An 18,825-nucleotide genomic window follows, 5' to 3' on the forward strand; every position below is an offset into this window, starting at 1 on the left:
GAGCCGGGGCGGAGCCTCGCCCAGGCCGGGCTGGAGCCGGAGCTCCGGCCGAGGGGAGACGTCACCATGGGCGTGGCCGCGCAGGCGCTGTGCCGCCCGCCGACGGAGGGGGCGGGGCCTGCCCCGATGTGCGGACGCGGCCCTCCGGCGGAAGAGCGGGATGGCGCAGGCGCCGGGGCGGGGAGGCGGGGCTGCGCAAGCGCCGTGGGTGGCGGTAGCGGCGGCGGCGGCAGCGGGGAAGGCGGCGGCAGCGGCGAGGGAACGATGGTGCTGATTAAGGAATTGTGAGTTGGGGCCGGAGGAAGCTGGGGGGGGGGTGGTTCTCAGCTTGGGGCGGGGAGGACCCCTTTTCGGCAGGCGCGGGTCCCGGCGCCAGCCTCCGCAGGGTAACGGAGCCGAGGCGGGCCCGGCAGCTCCGCCCGGTGCCCCCTCTTCCCTCCGCGCGGAGAGACCCAGGCCGGCCGCTCCCGGCTCCGCGCGCGCCGCCGGCTCCCCTCCTTCCCCCCCCCCCCTTGCGCTTGCGCACGCGCGCCCTCCCCCTTCTCCCCCCGCCCCCGCGCGCCGCTGTTCCTGCCCGGCCCCCAGGCGTGCGCGCGCGGCCCCCAGCCCTGTCCTTTCCGTTGGGACCGGCCCCCAGGGGTCTGGGAGGGGGGAGGTGAGGCTGAGGGCGCCAGCCCCTCCCTTGAGCCTCCTCGGGCCTCCCAGGCTGCCCGCGTGGGGGAGGGACTCGGCTTACGGGAAGGAGGGAGGAGGAGAGTAGTGGGAAGATCCCGGGATGGAGGGGGGGCGGGGCTTGCTAGGCCCTGCAGGGGGTCCCAGCCGCGTCCGACCTCCCCCCGAAACTGCTGGTCCGGGTGGTGGTCGGCACGTGCCCAGGCCCTGTGCTCGCTCCGCCCGTGGGGGGGGGGGCGCCGCGCCCCCCGCCCCCCCCCCCCCCCCCGCGCTCCTCAGTGTGGGGTGGGGGGAGTCAGAGGAGGCTTCCTGGAGGAGGTGCCCCGCCCAGCCCCGTGGGAGGCCGCAGGCAGGCTGGGCATTAGACGTTAACGTGTCTAAAGCTTGGGGGGGCTCTTCTTCCCTGCCTGGCAGATTCCAGCATCGGACCTGTCTATAGCCGTAAAGGGCCTGGGGAGCCGGCTAGGCCAGCACCTTTATTTACAGAGGAGGAAACTGAGGCAGAGACGGCAAGGGACTTGGCAAGGTTCAGAGTGAGGATTTGAACCCAGGCCTGTGGACTCCTCATCCACTGCCCTTTTTGCATATACACGTTGTTTTAGAGGCCATAGGGAGCCATGAAAGGTTCTTCAGGAGTGATGGTGGCTGTGCATTAAGAAGTTGGTGTATGATTTTTTTTTTCTAAAGCCCCCACCCTTTCAGCATCGTGCCCTGGAAAGAATGCTTTCAGATCTGGCTGCTGGTTGCATTGGCTGCTTCACTAACTCTTTGACACTTTCCCTGGGGAGGTGTCTAGATTATGATCACCCTGCTTGTAAGTGTGGGCCTGAGTTTCCTCATCTGCAGAATGGGCTAGTAATACACTACCCCACTCCCGGGTGTTTTGAGGAAAGTGTTTTGTAAGCCTTAAAGGACAAAGAGAAATGCAAATTTTTGTTCCTGCCACAAGCACCTGTCGAACTGCTTGTATCCCATTATAGCCCAAAGGGATGTTAGAGACCATCTTTTACCTTCATCTCTCATGAGAAAAATGCAGGGAGGTATTGACAGACAATCCTTAGAAGAGCCTGGCCTCAGACCCAGCTCCTCTGTCACCTAGCCCCGAATCCTTTCTACTGTATAACATTGCCTAGCTCTCTGTGTCCCAACTAGCTTGTCACCAGGTCACTTGGAATTCAGGTGTATTCTTCCTGTTAAATACAGATTTTAACTTATTGACTACTGTCCTCTTTCTGTTATTTACCTTCTTTTGCTTGATTTTAATGGAGACGCTGCTTGATTATGGGGTCATAGATCTACAGCCTAAAGAGGCCTTAAGACATTATATGAGCCATGCCTCTCCTTAGAAATATAACAAAATATCTTAATAAGATTTCTCACTTATATACAAACTGTAAGGTAAAACAAACTTTCCTGTGAAAAATGATTTGGTTAGTGACAAGTGTTTGCAGAATTTCTTTAGTTTTTTCCTATAATTGAATGTTGCATCCTTAAATGCAGTTAAAATGTTGGAAGATGGATTTAAAATGTTGAAGCTTTGTTAGTTTTTAAGAGTCTTTTAATTTTAGGTTTGTGTGGCATTTTTTTTTTTTAACCAAGAAGCTCCTGCCCTTTGTCATTGTGGGATTTCTTTCATTTTTTACTCCATGGTGTTTGTGGAGTAAATAAATGGATGAGCCATTGCTAATAGACGGTGGAAGAGTGAAATAAGTTAAACTTTTATTAAATGAGTACTATGTGCGGGGGATATGTAAAAAGGCAAAGATGGGCCCATCTCAAAGGAATTCAGTCTAAATGGTAGAGGCAGCATACAAGTAATTATGGACAAACAAGCTTTATGTAGGATACACAGAAAGAATGCTCTGGGATTAAGGGGGATTGGGAAAGGAAGGAGAGCTTTTCAGTTGTAGGGGTGAGCCAATGCAAATATTGGGAGTTTGGAGATGGATGGTCTTTTTGTGGAACAACCAAGAAACTGCTGTCCCTTAGAGGAGTGTAAGGTGTAAGGAGACTGGAAAAGTGGAGGGGGAGGTTTATGAAGGCTCACCAGGATTTTCTGTTTGATCCTGGGAGTGATAGTATCCTCCAGAGCAGGCCTGCACAACCTTCGGCCTGAGGGAGGGGATTTTTCTACATTTTCTTCATATCTAGCAGGCCACCTAAAGGCCTTTGGCATGCTTGAGGGCCATAAGCAGCCCACAGGCCACAGGTTGTACAGGCCTGCACTAGAGTTTATTGAGAATGTTAGTGACATGGTTAGACCTTGGGTGTGGGAAGACCACTTCAGCAGTGGGGTGGGGAGAGACTTGTGGCTGGCAGAGACACCCATAGGTGAGAGAAGGAGGTATGTGGGAAAGATGTTATGAAGGTGAAAGCAACAGGTCTTGGCAGCAGTTTGGCTCTAGGGGGTGAGAGAGTGAAACCAGTCCTTAAAGGGGCCCCCTACTTTCCACCCTTTATGGCTTCGCTCAGGCCCTGTTCTTCTGTTCAAATTCCATTTGTCCAAAGAGGCCCCAATCAAATGTCATTTTCCTCAGGAAGTCTTTCTGATCTCAGATGGAAGGAATCTATTTCTTCTTCCTCGGAAGTCTCCCTGGATTTTGTATCTATCTTAGGTCCTGTCTGCTTTGTGTTCTCCTTGTGTACCTAGCCTGGGAACTCCATGGGGCAAAAAGGATTTTGTCTTCACATTTCCCTCAGCTCAGGGCAGAGTACCTTGCACATAGTAGGGGCTCAAGTGTTTGAAAGAAGGAAGAAAATGTTTAGGATATAAACAGTAAGGTGGATTTGGGGGATGGTTTAAGTTCCAACTTTTCCTTGGAGTGTGGAGGTGATGCTGGATTCTTCCAGTGATTGTTCAGCTTTGGGAGTTTCTCCAGAATGGAAGGGTTTGTAGTATAGGCCTGGCTTTGTGCTTTTTGTCTCATCAGTACCCGGGTCCATGAGTTTGGAGAGAACACTAGAAGTTTGACTTCTGATCTGGGAACTTTGTTTGGCTAAAGGGGGGATGGGTCGGGGAAGGCTGCCTCCTAAGGCTTAGAGGATGGACACAGCCCTCCCTCACTTAAATCCAATTCACTTGCAAGTCAGGACATCATCTTCCCGATCCCATGGTCCTCATTGTTAATGAAGGACCAACTGCAAGAGGGCCAGCCTCTGCTGGGCTATAGGGATCATGGTTCTTTGCTGGGGGAGGCTAAAGATCTGCTGAATTGCTTAAGTGATTTTGAAATCTCAGTGCAAAGATGACTGTTGGGTTTTCTGAAGAAGTAAAAGGGAACAGATTTATTAGAGTTTAAAAATGTATCTTTAAAAAAATAATGGGAACTAAAACTGTTTTCTTTCAGAAATGAATTGGGATTTATTAAAAAAAAAAGCTTTCCAAAGTACATTAAGGACTCATTCATTCCTTTGTTAGTCACTAACTTTACAAATCCAGCATTTCTGTGAAAACCATGTTATATAAAAAGGATTTCACAGTATCTTTATTCAGTGAATTTCTTGGCAGTCTCTTCAATATTGTGTGTCATACCTAGGGAATTTCTTGTGAAATCAGATTAGACTAGCTATAGAATTGAGAGAAATCTAGGGAATTTGTAGTTGATTGAAGCTTTAGCATATCTTGGTCATAAACATTTATTAAGTGATAGTAGGAAATTCCCAACTCCTTTGGCACTGAGCTGCCTCCCATTTGATTTCATTACCTGCACAGTTTTCATGTAGCCTTTGAAATGACAGTGAAGTTATTCTGGATTTGAGAATTTTGTGGCACCACTTGATTTACTTGGTGACCTCTCTTCTAGTCTGCTTGTTGCCTAATCCTAACAGGTGCTCTTGGTTGGGCAAACAGAAAAGATGTCTCTGTGTTGAGGATTTATGATGTCTTTACATAGGAACTGGTAGATAAATAATGGAATATTTGAATCAGATTGGGGTTAAACCACCATGTAGACTATATTCTTCCTGTATGTTTTCTCCTAAAATTAAAATTTTGTTTTGCATTTTAAAATGTTGGTAGTAAGATAGCCTAGTGTGTATTGAAGGGAGGTTTAGGTCAAGTATTCTGTGGTGAAATAAATGAATGATGAGAGAAGACAGGAAGGTGCTAAGTGCCCCTGGCTCAGAGAGATAGCTTTGCTGTGATAGGAGTGGTGAAGAGGTGTGATATTGCCTTGGCAGAAGTGACAGGCTGTTTGCACAAACTGGACATCAGGGATTCTTGGCTCCTGAAAACCATTATTAGAAAGGGTTGATTAGCATCCCACCAACTGGATGATGATTGTCTTCTGCTTAAGAATATACCTTCCTTGTGGTCAGGGACTGGTTTTTTGCCTTTCTTTGTGTGCCCCGTGGTTTAGCACAGTGCTTGACACATAGAAAGTGCTTGTTGATTGAGTGATGTGACTATTAGGAAAATTAGGCAGGCTAGGGTGCTCTGAGAGATAACTGGGAGCCCTTGAGTGTTGCAGCAGAGAAGCAAGTCTAGGCCTGTGTGAGGAACAGAACCAGCTTTCAGGCCTTCCACTGGCAGGCTCCTGACCCACCACTCTGCTGGGTAGACAAGCTGGTCTCCATTGCCAGCTGCCCTTTCATCAAGAACACTCCACCTCCTGGGTCTTGCCTCTTAAGACTCTTATCAGTCAATCAGTTAAACCTTTATTAAATGCCCCCTATGTGCTGGGCCCCATGATAGCAAGTGACTGAGGGAGACAACACGTGCACAGATACGTGTGTACAAAACCCAGAAAACCTATAGAAGGCTTCTGGGGAGCTGGGGAGGCCCCAGTAGCCAGGGGAAGCAGGAGTGGTCTCGATGGGAGCAAAGAGGGGGAGAGATGGAGAGAGAGAGATAGAGACAGAGTCACCTGTTAAGACGGTTGTTAAGGTGGGAGGGGGGATGAATTAAGAGTTTTGAAAGCTAAAACTCTAAAGGACTGGTTAACTTATATTTAAGGCTTATGATGTGCCTTTTTTTTGCTCTGTGCTGTAAGCTTTTTTTTGCCCTGTAAGCTGGCCTTACCTGCCCTCAAGGAGTTCTCATACTAATGAGAGACTTCCCTTTGTGCATGCTGTGTGAGGAAGTGAGTTTAGGTCTACTGTAGAATCTGAATAAAGAATAATTGTGCCCTTATTAGCACCCCCTCCCATTTGTTTACATGGGGGGGGGGTGGCTAGCTAGGGTGAAGATAGGAACCTGGGCCTGGGGAGGACCTCCTGTTTAGCTCCTTCCAGGTTTGGGCATTGTTGGTCCCCTTTGGGCGGTGGAGCAGCTGTAGCTTTCTAGGAGTGTACGTGGAAGGGGCGTTCCTTGGAGTGGGCCCAGCACAGGATATCTCTGATTGCCATGGCCTGGTGTAGAGGCACCTTGGAGCCTGCTCTTCCCAGGGTTTTGGAGCCAGCCCCACCCAGCCTCCCCTCAGGTATATAGAGGCCTACGTTCTGTTCTCTTACTCCAGGCGATGTTTGTATTTGCTCATAGAGATAATAAGGAGGCTCAGGAGTTTGGGGCAGGGGAGCAGGAACGTGACCAGAGCTATGCTTCAGGAAAATCATTTTGGTGCCTCTGTGGAGGATGAGTTAGAGAGGAATAGGCAGTGGAGGCAAGGAACCCGATTAGGCCACTGCAGTAGTGCAGACTAGAGGGTCAGAGACTAGGACCCAGTCACCCAGGATGGTGATGGGGACAGAATAGAAGAGAAGATGGGAAGGTGGACAGAGCGGGATTTGGCAGCTGATAGGCTGTGAGGGGTCCAGGATACAGGATACAAACCTGAGTGAATTAGAGAATTGTCCTGGGGAAATGTGGCAGTGAAAGGGATTTGAGGCGAAAAAAGAAGGCGTCCTCATTCAGCTCAGGCACTGCCTTCTTCTACTAGAGGCTTTGGTTCCCAAGTATTTGCTATTTGTCCATGTAGAGAGTGAGCTCCTGGAGCACAGGAGCAGTTATATTTTGGGCCTTGTTCCCCATCACCCAGCACAGTGCCCAGCATGTATTGAATTGTTTGGTTTTCTCAAGAAGTGTTTGTTCCCCCCTCTTTGGCTACCCTCCAGATGGACTGGATGACCTCCTTCCTGGCTTGCAGTAGAATAGGGGATTCTTTTTCCATCATTGGCTGGATCTGCTTGTCCACTGAGCTCCCTTCCAGCTGTAAATTTAAGGGATTCTGGGGTTCATGTTGAGTGGTGTGTTCTTCATGAAGAGAGATTCTTGGAAGAGATAGATGCAAAAATCAGATTGTTTACAAAGCCAAAATAGAAAGCCGTCTTCAGGTATTTGAAGGACTGCCCTGTGGAAGATTTGTTTCCTTGGCCCCAGAAGATAGAACTAGTGGTAATGGGTAGAAACTGTGAAGAGGCAAGTCTAGGCTTAGTTCAAGAAAAATCTGAACAGAAAAGAGCAGAGGTGTGCCGGACAGTTGGTACCAGGGTACTGCCTTTGGGGGTGGTGTCTTTCCCCTCCTTGGGGGTCCTCTGTAACTCTGCAATGTAACTTGGAAGGTCTCTAGGTACAAATCAGGTAAATAGATAATTCAAAGTATGGAACACTTGAAGATACTTAATTTAGTGTATTGGTGGTTAAGCAGGAGAAATTGAGGAGGGATGAAATAAGAATGGCAGGCCAGTGCCTTGGAAGCTCTTTGGAAATAGGTTTGCCTTGTTAGCGCCCCGTGCTGGGCCAGGCACGAATTGTCGAACTGAGCAGGGATCTAGGGGCTTTGAGGTTTTAAATTTATTGTGAAGGAAAAGAGAAGGCCCATCCTCACCAAAGCTTTTGAGCAGACGCTGTAGTTGAATGTATGGGGGCTAAAGCCATTGTTTTCTTTTCTCTTTTCCTCCAAGCAGTGTTAGGGATCAAAGGAGTTGTGGAGTGGGGGCACCTTGAGGGAACGGACTATATTCGCTTTTTCTTTGTATCCACTGTGCTTAGGTCCATGCCTGGTACATGTGCTTGTTGGGATATCATAATGCATCCTTTTGGCATATTCGCTAAACACTGCATATTGGACCAGGTTAAAGCCAGAACAGCCTTTCTGAGTTCTGCCGCCTTATAGCCGGCTGTGTTTGTTCAAGGCTCTGTGAAAAACAGCTGAGAGGAAATGTTTTCTTATTCAGGCTAAAGAATTCCTTTCTCAATTTCTTCCAATTTAAAATGGAAGAATAAATGGATAATGAGTGAGGAAGTAGAAATTTCCTGGCACAACCTCAAGATGTAGGTGTATTTTTTGTGAAGTACCATGGAAATCGAATGTCTGGAGCATGGGTAAGATGGGAGACCCCAGGTTCTGCCCATTTCCATCCCCCCTTACCCCCCAGGGGAAGGCCAGGCAGTTAAATGTTAAATGACTTGCCCAAGGTCACACAGCTAGTGTCAAGTGTCTAAGGTCAGATTTGAACTCAGGTAGCCCTGACTCCAGGGCTGGTGCTCTATTCACTGCATCATCTAGCTGCCTATCCACTTTTAAATGCTTTGTGTCTTAGTCTAAGACTGAGTCATTATGGTGGTGACAGAATGCACCTATGTAGATAGCACACAAATGGCCCCCTGTTGGTCACCTGTCCTCTATTCTCCATTCTCCCAAGAGAGCTGGTGGAATGTAAATGAATGTCCTGGGAGCTCCTGTTTAAGACTAATTCAGACAAAGATGTAAGAACCATAGTTGTGCACATTTTGGATTTGGAATAACAGGACTTGCGTTCAAATTCTGGCTCTTTTGCCTATATGATGTTTTTAAAATGAAGGTGTTCAATTAGATGATTTCTAAGGTTCTTTCAGGTTAAATCCTACAAAGTTATTTTTTTTAGTTGGGGTAGAAGACTTATGGAGACTGCCAGATAATTTGTACAGTTTGCTTTTCTTTGCCATGGTATCGTTGGTATAAAGGACCCTTCATATCTCTAGGGATCCTGTGATGTAAAATTAATTTTGCAGTGATGTTATTTGTAATATATCCTTTCTTCTTTTTTTTAGCCGTGTGGTTTTACCATGTTCGGTTCAAGAGGTAAGTCTGTTTGCTTCTAATGATAACTGTGTTTAAACATAGATATTATAGTGATATATTGTAACTCTTTGTTTGCATTCATACTTTGCCTTTTATTTATTGACATGCCCAGCTGTTAGAGTCAGAGTCCAGAAAATATTCCAGAACAATGTATGGGGATCACAGGCTTGTAGGTCAGATCCTCCTCACTTTGTGACTGGATTATTTAATAGACTAAATTAGTTGACTTGTCTCAGGTTTTTCCCACATGTCCAAGCCATCTTCCCCACACTTTAAAAAGTAACTTCTTTTTTAATAGATTCTCTTGTATTAATTCCCTTCTCAAAAACTTTCAGTGGCTCCCTGTTGCCTGTAGGAGAAAGAGCAAACCTTTAACCAGACTTTTCAGAACAGTCATTGTTGCTTAATGGGAAGAACCTGGTTGTTTAGGACATGCCTAAATAAATGCATATTGGTGATTTACCTTGAATCCTGACACTTTTTAGCTATATGACCATGGACAAGTTACTTAACCTTTTGTTTCAGTTTCCTCATCTGTAGTATAATACTTGTAGTATTTTCATGGCAGACGGGTTGCACTGAGTGGATGAGAGTGTGTATGGAGCTCTTGGTGAATCTTAGAAGGCTTCATCTGAAGGTTTCTTAAGGCTTCCACAATCTGACTGCTCTGCAGCCTTCCAGCTTTCACATGGTCTGTCTGCTTTGCAGATCAGAATATTTCTAGCTAATTCCCAACTAAACCCCTTCCTGCATTCCCATCCACTCTTCCTTCCTGGATTGTATTCCTTCAGCACCATCTCTCAGAATCCTTCTTCCTTCAGGGGTCAATCCAGGTGCCACCAACTGCTTGCTTTCCCTCCCAATGCTAGTGTCTTTTTCAGATTATGTTGTATTTCTTTATCTCAGCAGTCATTTATTCAGTCAGTCAGTAAATATGGAGTATGCTAAGCCATGGGGATACAGAGACAAAAAGCAGCCCCTGCCCTTGAAGGGTTTCTAGTCTAATGGGGGATACAACATGCAGACATATATACAAAGCAAGCTATAGACAAGATAAAAAGGAAATAATTAACAAAAGGAAGGCACTGGAATTAAGGGGGTTGGAAAGAATTCCTTGTAGAAGGTGGGATTTTAGTTGGAACTTAAAGGAGGCTGGGGAGGTCAGTCGTAGGAGTGGAGGAAGGAGAGCTTTCCAGGCATGGGGACAGCCAGAGAAAATGCCTAGAGCTGAGAGGCAGGGGGGCTCTTGTTTGTTCTTGACCCAGGAGACCAGTGTCACGGGGTCAAAAATGTATGTTAGGGTGTAAGGAGACAGGAAAGGCAGGAGGGGACTAGGTTATGAAGGACTTGGACTTCAGGGCATTTTGCATTTCTGTCTTGAGGCAGGGAGAAATCGAGTAATGGGGCAACATGGTCAGCTTTTTAGGAAAACCACTTTAAATAAATGGAGGATGGCTTGGACTAGGGAGGGACTTGAGGCAGGAAGAGCCACCAGTAGCGAGGGTGGTAGTCCAGGGGTGAGGTGATGAGGGCCTGCCCTGGGGTGGGAGCAGTGTCAGGAGAGAAGAGAAGAGGATATATTCAGGAGAGGTGCAGAAGTGAAATTGACAGATGCTGGCAACAGCTTGGATGGGGGAAAGGGGCAGTGAGAAATAGTGAAGAATCCAGGATGTCTCCTAGGTTATGAGTCTGGGGGCCTGGGAGGATAGTGTTGCCCTCAACAGGAATAGGAAAGTTTGGGAGGAGGGAGGGTTTAAGGGGAAAGATTATGAGTTCTGTTTCTGACATGCTGGGCTTAAGATGTCTACTGGACATCCAGTTTCGAGATCTCTGAGAGGCAGTTGGAAATGTGAGAATGGAGGTCAGCACAGAGATTGGGATGGGATAGGTAGATTTGAGAATCTTTAGCATGGAGATAGTAATTAAATCCATGGGAATTAATGTGAAGTAGTAGAGAGAAGAGAAGAGGGCCTAGGACAGAATGCTGAGGATCATCTGGTCGTAGAAAGTGTGACCTGGAGGAAAAGAGACTGAGAAGGAGTGATCAAATGGGTAGGATGAGAACCAGGAGAGAGGCCTGGCCCAGAAACCTGGAGAGAAGAGAGTGTAAAGGAGGGGAGAGTGATCACCTGTGTCAAAGGCTGCAGAGAAATCAAGGAGAATGAGGATTGAGGAAAGGCCATTGGATTTAACAACTGAGGGATCATTAGTAACTCTGGAAAGAGCAGTTTTGGTGGAATGATGACGGTGGAAGCCAGATTGTTAAGAAGAGAGTGAGAGGAGAGAAAGTGGAGATGCCTCTTACAGACACCTTTTGAAGGAGTTTAGCTACAAAGGGCAGAAGAGATAGAGGCCAATAGCAGGGGTGGAAGGATCAAGTGAGGGCTTTTTGAGGATGGGGGAGACTTGGGCATGTTTGTAGGCAGGAGGGAAGGAACTGGGAGACAGAGAAAGATTCAAAATAAGTGAAAGAGTGAGGGGAACAGGGAGGGAAATTTCTTGGAGAAAATGACATGGAATGAGGTTACTCGAGCAGGTGAAGGGGCTTAGGCTTGGAGAAGAGTAAGGCATCTTCATCATTTGAGACTGGAGCATAGGAGGAGAGATGACAGAAGACATTTGTTAGGAGATGAGGAAGAGCTATGTTGTGTCCCTGGAGTAGGGCAGAAGTTGCTTGAGGACAAGGGACTGTGTGATGTTTCTCTTAGTATTCTAAACTAACAGGCTCATAACAGGCACTTAATGTTTGTTGACTCGAATCTCTAATTCTTTGAGCTCATCCTTATAAGACAGAGTTTCTATTGGTAATACTCTGCTGTATAGAGTTTATCCATTTCTCTTAAAATGTGTGCCACCAAGGGCAGAACACATTGCTTTAAGTGTGGTCTTGTTTCTGTGGAAAATGGTGATCTTTTTTGATCTGACTTCTTTCTAGTCACATGCTCACTGGCAAGCAACCAGAACATCAGGGGCTTCAGCCTTTTCCGGAGCTCTGGCTTAAGTAGTCTAGTGTGTCAGTGATACTCATGGCAGCCTACTAGGGTGCCTCTTAACCACGTCCTCGCATAGATTTCTCTCAGGGGCCTCTTCCCCAAGTTCCAGGTGTCTTCCTTGAATTCTCTTCCTGGTGTGTGGAATGGAGCAGGAGGGGTGCTATCACTTGTCTCTCCATCTTGCCATGACATTGGTCATCTTTTCTTAGGCCATGCCTGTCCCTGCTGACACCCATTCTGCAGAATTCATCATTGGTAAAAATCCATTGTCCAAATCTGTCATACCTGCAGTCTGTCTCTCGTGGCCTTTTGGTTCTCAGCTTCAAGTCTCTGAAGACTTTACCATTCGTTACCTGACTTGCAGCTCTCTCAGTGGAAGATATAGGAGTGTTCAGAGATAGGCCTTTGTTTCAGGGAAACGTTTCGGGTCATTAAAGGGCTGCAGTTTTCCAAAGGCAAGGCCTTCTGGCCTCGTCTTCAACTCGCTCCTGGCCCTGCCTCATTGTTCATTTGTGTTGTCTGTTCCAGGGCTCTATGAGATCGTTGTCCATTTCTGTATCATAGTCTGAGCGTTTGGTTCAGCCAGTCTATTAGCAGGCATTTGTTAAGCACCTCTCATCTGCTAAGTGGTAGAAACACTAAGGCAAAAGACGGTCCCTCCTCCTTGGGAGTCCATAGCCTGATGCTGACAACAATCTACAAACAACATACGTAAAGATAAACAATGTGATCACCAAAGGGAAGGCCCTAGAATGAAGACTTCTGGCAGGAAGTGGGATTTTAGCCAGAATGTGAAGGGAGGCAGGGAGGCCCTGAGGGTGAGGTGTATCAAGTCAGTGAACATGCCTGCAGTCAGGATGAAAGGAGACCAGTGTCCCTAGATGTCAGAGTATGTGGAGGGGAACATGTAAGAAGACTGGAAAGATAGGAGGGAGCCAGGACGGGAGAGGCTTGGAATGCCCAGTAGAAGGTTTTGTATTGGATCTTGGCAGAAGTAGGGAGCCTCTGAGAATGGGGGGGTGTGGTTAGAACTTTGCTCTGGCGTCAGTAGTTGGCAGCTGAGTGAGTGGAGAGACTAACCAGGAGGCCCTAGCAGAAGGCTCTTGGTTCTTGCTGTGTGCATACTGATGCTGAACTCTTTGAATGACTGGGGATCTCATTTTGAGCTTGGTTCTAAACTGGTAGGCGATCTGACTCCTCAGTTGTTTTCAGGAATAACTCCCACAGCAGTAATGACTTGTTTCCTGCAGATGAAAATAGGATCAGTTTCACCTTTTGTGATGTTATTTGGCATTTACCAGGCTTACACCTTCTGGTGCTTTTTTTTTCTTTTGGTGTAGCCTACCTTCAAGGCTTAACTCAAGAACCACTTAGGTGCCACTTTCTTGAGAGACCTTACCCGGGATCCCCCAGGTGTGAGTCATTTACTCTGTGCTGTTCCAGGACTTGCTGAAAGCAGTCTGTTTGCCATATACAAACAGGAGTGTATCTTTAGGGCATCCCTCTTTGGCTTGGACTGTCTGCTGGACTTACACATTGATGGGGACGGACAGACCCCTTGGCCAGCATGCCTCTCCTTGTATGCCTCACTTGGTATGAACGTTCCGAGGATCGGGGAGAACATCCTTTAAGGTGGCATTTTACTTTGCCAAATTGTAAGCTGTTTACAGTTGACAAGCAATAGAAGTATAGCGAGATATTGTCTAGTCTTTAATCATATTATCTTTTAGTCAGTTGTGTGAAGGAGACGTGAGCTCTTGCTTGTGAAAGCCTTTTGTTGACAATCAGTTTTCAGTTGTGTCTGATTCTTCATGACCTCATTTGGAGTTTTCTTGGCAAAGACATTGGAATGGTTTGCTATTTCCTGCTTCAGCTCATTTTATAGATGAGGAAACTGAGGCAAGCAGGATTAAGTGGCTTGCCCAGGGTCACACAGCTAGTAAGTGTCTGAGGCCAGATTTGTACTTGGGAAGGAGGAGTCTTTTTTGACTTCCGAGCCCAGAGCTTTATCCACTACAACACTTACCTGCCCCATGGAAGCCTACCTGTTTTCTTCTAATGCCATCATTAGATGGTAGAATATTCATGTGAAAATTTTTTATAGGTAGGAGGGTAGGCCTATGGGTCATCAGATATTGATAACCTCTTTTCTCTGTTCTGCCTCATAATGAGGTCTGAGATTATTTCTGTGATCTTGCTACCTTCCCCTTTGTCATATATTTTGATACTCAGCCCTTCAGGGCCTTCAAAAGTGTGTTATCTGCAGCATGGCCTACTTCTCTGTATATTTGGTCTAGTCCAGCTCCTTTCCCAGCTTTGGTTTCTTTGTGGTCACTTTCGCTTCCTCTGATGGCACATCTGGAATTGTCATGTGAAAAGTCCAAATGTGATGACTTCCGTCTCCTATCTGCAGTGAGGAAATGTTTATGAAAAAATACCTTTATGTAGATCTTGCCTGTTTTTCATCTCTCATCCTTCTTTCAGGTTTCTCCTCAAATTCCTTGGGGTGACTTTGTTTGGTTGAATCTCCCAGGGAACTTTAAGTTTGTTGTTTCTTCCATTACTTCTTACCTTTCCAAGGTTATAGTTCCCATAGTTTTTATCATTCTTCTCTTTGAGGTTTTATAATTTATACATTTCCATCAGAGTTGTCCTCAAGTTCCAGGTGTTTGTTGGGTATGGCAGTTTCTTGTCTTGTCATTTTGGAAGAATTACAGTTAAAACTTCTCAGTGAATTTGTTATATTCTATATCGTTATCTTCCCCCCCCCTCCATTTCACTTCTTTCAGCATCAGGACTCCGTCTTCCTGATGCCTCCTTGAGTGGAGGCAATGCAGAGTTCTTAAAGACCAGGCCAGTGGAATGAAAGCTCCATCAATTCTGCCCTAGTGAAACAGGCTTCTTAGGTGGCTTTGATATCAGGCAGTGCTTTCCTAAGGACCCTTCTGGCCAGGTACATAGAGACTTGTCAACTGTAGACTTGCCACTGAAGAATGAATTTTTTGGCAATGTCAACCCAGGAAAAAAAAGAAAAAATTTAAAAGGACCTTCAGTACTGTTTGGCCACTTCTTCTGAAATAATAGAGGCAGCAGGTGCTAAGAAGCATGTTGTTTGTCTATAAATCATGACATAGCTATTGATATTCTGAATGTGAGGTCCTTATCCCGTTCCCAGCAAGTAGACCAGGAGAGGTACAGATCCATCTGACAGGCTCCTGACCAATCGGGCCAGAAGATAAAGGGGCATTCCAGTCAAAAGGAACGACTTGAGTAGCCTCTCTAGTGAATTCAACCCATGCACGGTCACCAGTGACTTCACTGCGAAGTGGGGGTGGGGGGAGGGGACACATGATAAAATGTGTTGTTGGGTACAGTGGTTCAGCAGCAAGAAACGAGAAGGCAGAGATCCTTGTGCATTGGACAGAAGCCTCCTACACCTTCATCCCAAATATTATCTTTGAGGAAAGAATGAGAAGGTATGGACAGAAGATAAGGGGCAGGGCCTCAGAAGTTAATCTAGTCCAAAGCCCTCCTTTTACCCTTGAGGAAACCAAACCCCAGGAACTCCAGGGGTTGCATTGCTCTGGCAATAGAGCAGTGCACTCTTCATTGTACCCAATACTGTCATGTTTAAAAGGTGAAGTTGATTTTATTTTAAAAGGAAACTTATTACAGATGTAGGAGCTGTTCCTGAATCAAGTCAGATCACATTAGTAAACATTGATTAAGCACTTTCTATGTGCCAGCCACTGTGATAAGCACTGGGGATAAAAAAAGAGACAGAAGACAGTCCCTACCTTCAAGCAGTTCACAATCTAATGAGAGAATGACAACAAGAAAGCAAATAACATGCTCAGTAGATAGGAAATAATTAATGGAGGAAAGGCTCTAGATTTAGAGGGGCTGGGGAAGCCTTCTCATAGTAGGTGGAGATGAAGAGGGAGAGCATTCCAGGCATGGGGGACAGCCAGGGAAAATGCCCTGGGCCAAGAGATGGTGAATCTTGTTCATGAAACAGCCAGGAGGCCAGTTGGACTAGAGCTAAGAGTATGTGTGGTGGTGTAAGGTGTGAGAAGATTGGAAAGGTAGTAGGGGATTTGGTCATGAAGGGCTTTGAACAGCAAGCAGGATTTTGTAGTTGATCCTGGAGGCAGTATGGAGCCTCTGGGGCTCATCATCAGGGCAGGGTGACACATTCGCACCTTCACTGGCAGCTGAATGGAAGGTGGGCTGGAGTGGGGAGAGATTTGGCACAGGCAGACCCACCAGCAAACTGTGGCATGAACTGATGTGGGTCTGTGCCAGAGTAGTAGTGGGGGAGAGAAGGGGCTACAAAGGTGAAAGCAACAGACTTGAAGAAGATATTTCCTGTGAGGAGTGAGAGAGAATGAGAAGTTGAGGATGACTTCTAGGTTATGAGTCTGGGGGACTGAGAACATGGTGGTACCATTTATGTTTAAGGGGTTAGGAAGAGAGTGAAAGGAGAGGGTGGAGTTGGCATATGGCAGGCAGCCTCTTTGAGAAATTTAGCACAAAGGGCAGAAGAGATGTAAAGTGAAGTTAGCAGGGACGGAAGGAGCAAATGAGACTGTTTTGAGGATGGGAGAGAGATGGGCATGTTTGTAGGTGGGGGAAACTAGTAGATAGGGAGGGATTGAAAATAAGTGAAAGAGTGGAATGACAGAAGGGGCAGTCTATGGAGGAGACAGGATGGAATGGCGTCCTTGGTAAGGAAAAAGGCCACTTCATTGTGTGTTACGAGTGTAGGAGGAAAATAGTGGCAGAAGGCATCTGAATGTGATAGGAGATGAGGGAAAGGTGCGAAATGTCCTCATTTTTTTTCAGTGAAACATAAGGTTCTCAAGTTTCTCAGCAGAGTGTGGGGGCAGGGGAGCCAGGAGAGATTTCTGGAGGGATGAGGTTTGGAAGAACCACTGTGGAGAATGGGATTAGTGTGTCAGTAGGGAAGGTAGAGTAGGACTGCCCAGGAGCAGTGAGGGCCCAGTTGAGGTTGTGTAACATAAATTTGTAGTGGACCCAGTCAAAATGGTTGCATGATTTTCTTGGAAGATGGCAGATAATGGGACCAATCCAAGGTTGAAGCTTGGCTGGGTATAATTTTCGCTATGATAAAGGGGCTAGGGATTCAAGAGAAGAGGACATTGTGGGGTTGAATTCTTTCACCAATGAGTCAAAATGGGAAAAAGAGAAGAGTGGTTAGTTCAGGGGTGATGGCCTGAGGGAGAACAGAGGCTTTGATTGAATGGCACTTGTGATGTGAATGAGGAGTCAGATTTGGTAAGGGAAGCCAGAAGGAGAGGTGAAAAGCCAGTAAGTTTTGGTCTTATAAGGGGATTTTGGAATTCTTGAACCTGGAGATGCATTTGTGAGTGATGATAAGATCAAGGGTGTGCCCAACTTCTTGTATGACTAAGGTGGGGTGGGGAACTGAGTGGTTAGGATATTAGAGGGAGAGCCAGTACATAGGAGTCTCCAAATAGGAGGGCAAAAATTGGGGAGGAGAGAAAAATTGTGAGCCAGGTACCACACTCATTGAGGAAAGAGGTGGAGTGATCTTGGGGGTGTCTGTAGAATCAGCTACCAGGATTTTGATTGGGTGGGACTTAGGATTTGAGTTTTTAAAAGCTTTTTTTTTTCTTTTTGGAGGGCAATTGGGGTTAAGTAACTTGCCCAAGGTTACACGGCTAGTTTTTAGTGTGACTGTTAAGTGTCTGAAGCCGGAACCGAACTCGGGTCCTCCTGACTCCGGGGCCAGCGCTTTGCTTACTGCGCCACCTAGCCGCCCCCTAAAAGCTTTTTAAAACCATATGAAGTACTTTATTCATCCCTGTAGAATCCTGAGGACTAAATGAAAAATAAGCGAAAACTAGGATGAAAACTGCATTCCTGGAGTTTCTACCACATCTAAACAAGCCTACTAACAGCCTACTAACAGGAGTTTTATATACAGATTCAGTCAAATCTCTTGTTAGAGCCATAGTATAATTAATACAAAACCAGAAGAATAAAAACAAGAAAAAGATGGATATGCACTTAAAATAACTTCCACTTGATGAGAGCTGAAGTGCTATCTAACATTTTCAAGTGTTAAGGGCTAGAGTGGGCATTTGTTTTTGTTAAGTTGTTTCAGTCACATCTGACTCATTGTGATTGATTACATTTAGGGTTTTCTCAGCAAAGATAATGGAGTGGTTTGCCGTTTCCTTCTCCAACTTATTTTGCAGATGAGGAAAGGTTAAATGACTTGTCCAGGGTGATCCAGCTACTAAGTTTCTGAATCTGGAGTTGGACTCAGGAAGGCAAATCTTCCTGACCCCAGGCCCGGGCCCTATAATCACTGTGCTGCCTAGCTGCTCAGAGTAGACGTTAGAAGTCACCTGTATAGTCCCTTCATTTATTCATACGGCCTGTCTACTTTTTTTTTTTCTTTTTTTATTTTTTTTCATTTTCCAATAAATGTAAAAACCATTTTTAACATTTCGTTTTTTAAAATGAATTCCAAATTGTTTTTTTCCCCCCATCTGCATTGAAAAGGCAAGCAGTTTGATATAGATTATACGTCGGCAGTTATGCAAGACATATACTTGTGTATTAGCGACACTGCGAAAGAAAACACATACCAAAAAAATGAGAAGGACATGAAAAATAAAGTAAAAAAGTACACTTTGATCTGCATTTAGACTCCATCAGTTCTTTCTCTGGAGCTGGATAGCAGTTTTCATCATAAGTCCTTTGGAATTGTCTCAAATCATCGTATTGCTGAGAATAAGTCATTCAGAATTGATTATTGTATGATATTGCTGTTAATGTGTACACTGTTCTCTTGTGTTTCACTTCACTTTGCATCAGTTCATATAAATCTTCCTGAAACCATCCTTCTCAACATTTCTTTTTAGCACCATATAGTATCCTCACAATAATATGCCATAACTTGTTCAGCCATTTCCCAGTTAATGGACATCCCCTTAACTTCCAATTCTTTGCCACCACAGAGATAATGTCTATAAATATTTTTGCACAAAATAGGTCCTTTTCCTTTGATCTCTTTGGTATACAGACCTAGTAGTGGCTGGGTCAAAGGGTATGCACAGTTTTATAGCCCTTGGGGCATAGTCCCGAATTGCTCTCCAGAATGCTTG

At 45.9% G+C, this 18,825-nt stretch overlaps 1 protein-coding gene across 1 annotated transcript in view; it reads left to right on the top strand.

Moving 5' to 3' along the window:
• The first annotated feature begins 200 nt into the window (after nucleotides 1-200).
• PITPNB (phosphatidylinositol transfer protein beta) overlaps nucleotides 201-18,825 on the top strand; it is an 81,527-nt gene continuing 62,902 nt past the window's right edge. Inside the window, exons 1-2 of the mRNA XM_069081379.1 lie at nucleotides 201-284; nucleotides 8,642-8,672. Coding sequence (XP_068937480.1) covers nucleotides 265-284; nucleotides 8,642-8,672 — 51 coding nt within the window. The 5' untranslated portion in view covers nucleotides 201-264. The remainder of the gene's footprint in view (nucleotides 285-8,641; nucleotides 8,673-18,825) is intronic.

The sequence above is a fragment of the Petaurus breviceps genome, unplaced genomic scaffold (genome assembly GCF_028583685.1).
Source record: "Petaurus breviceps papuanus isolate PSGF00001 unplaced genomic scaffold, PetGlider_PUasm1.0 99, whole genome shotgun sequence".
NCBI classification, from domain to species: Eukaryota; Metazoa; Chordata; class Mammalia; order Diprotodontia; family Petauridae; genus Petaurus; species Petaurus breviceps.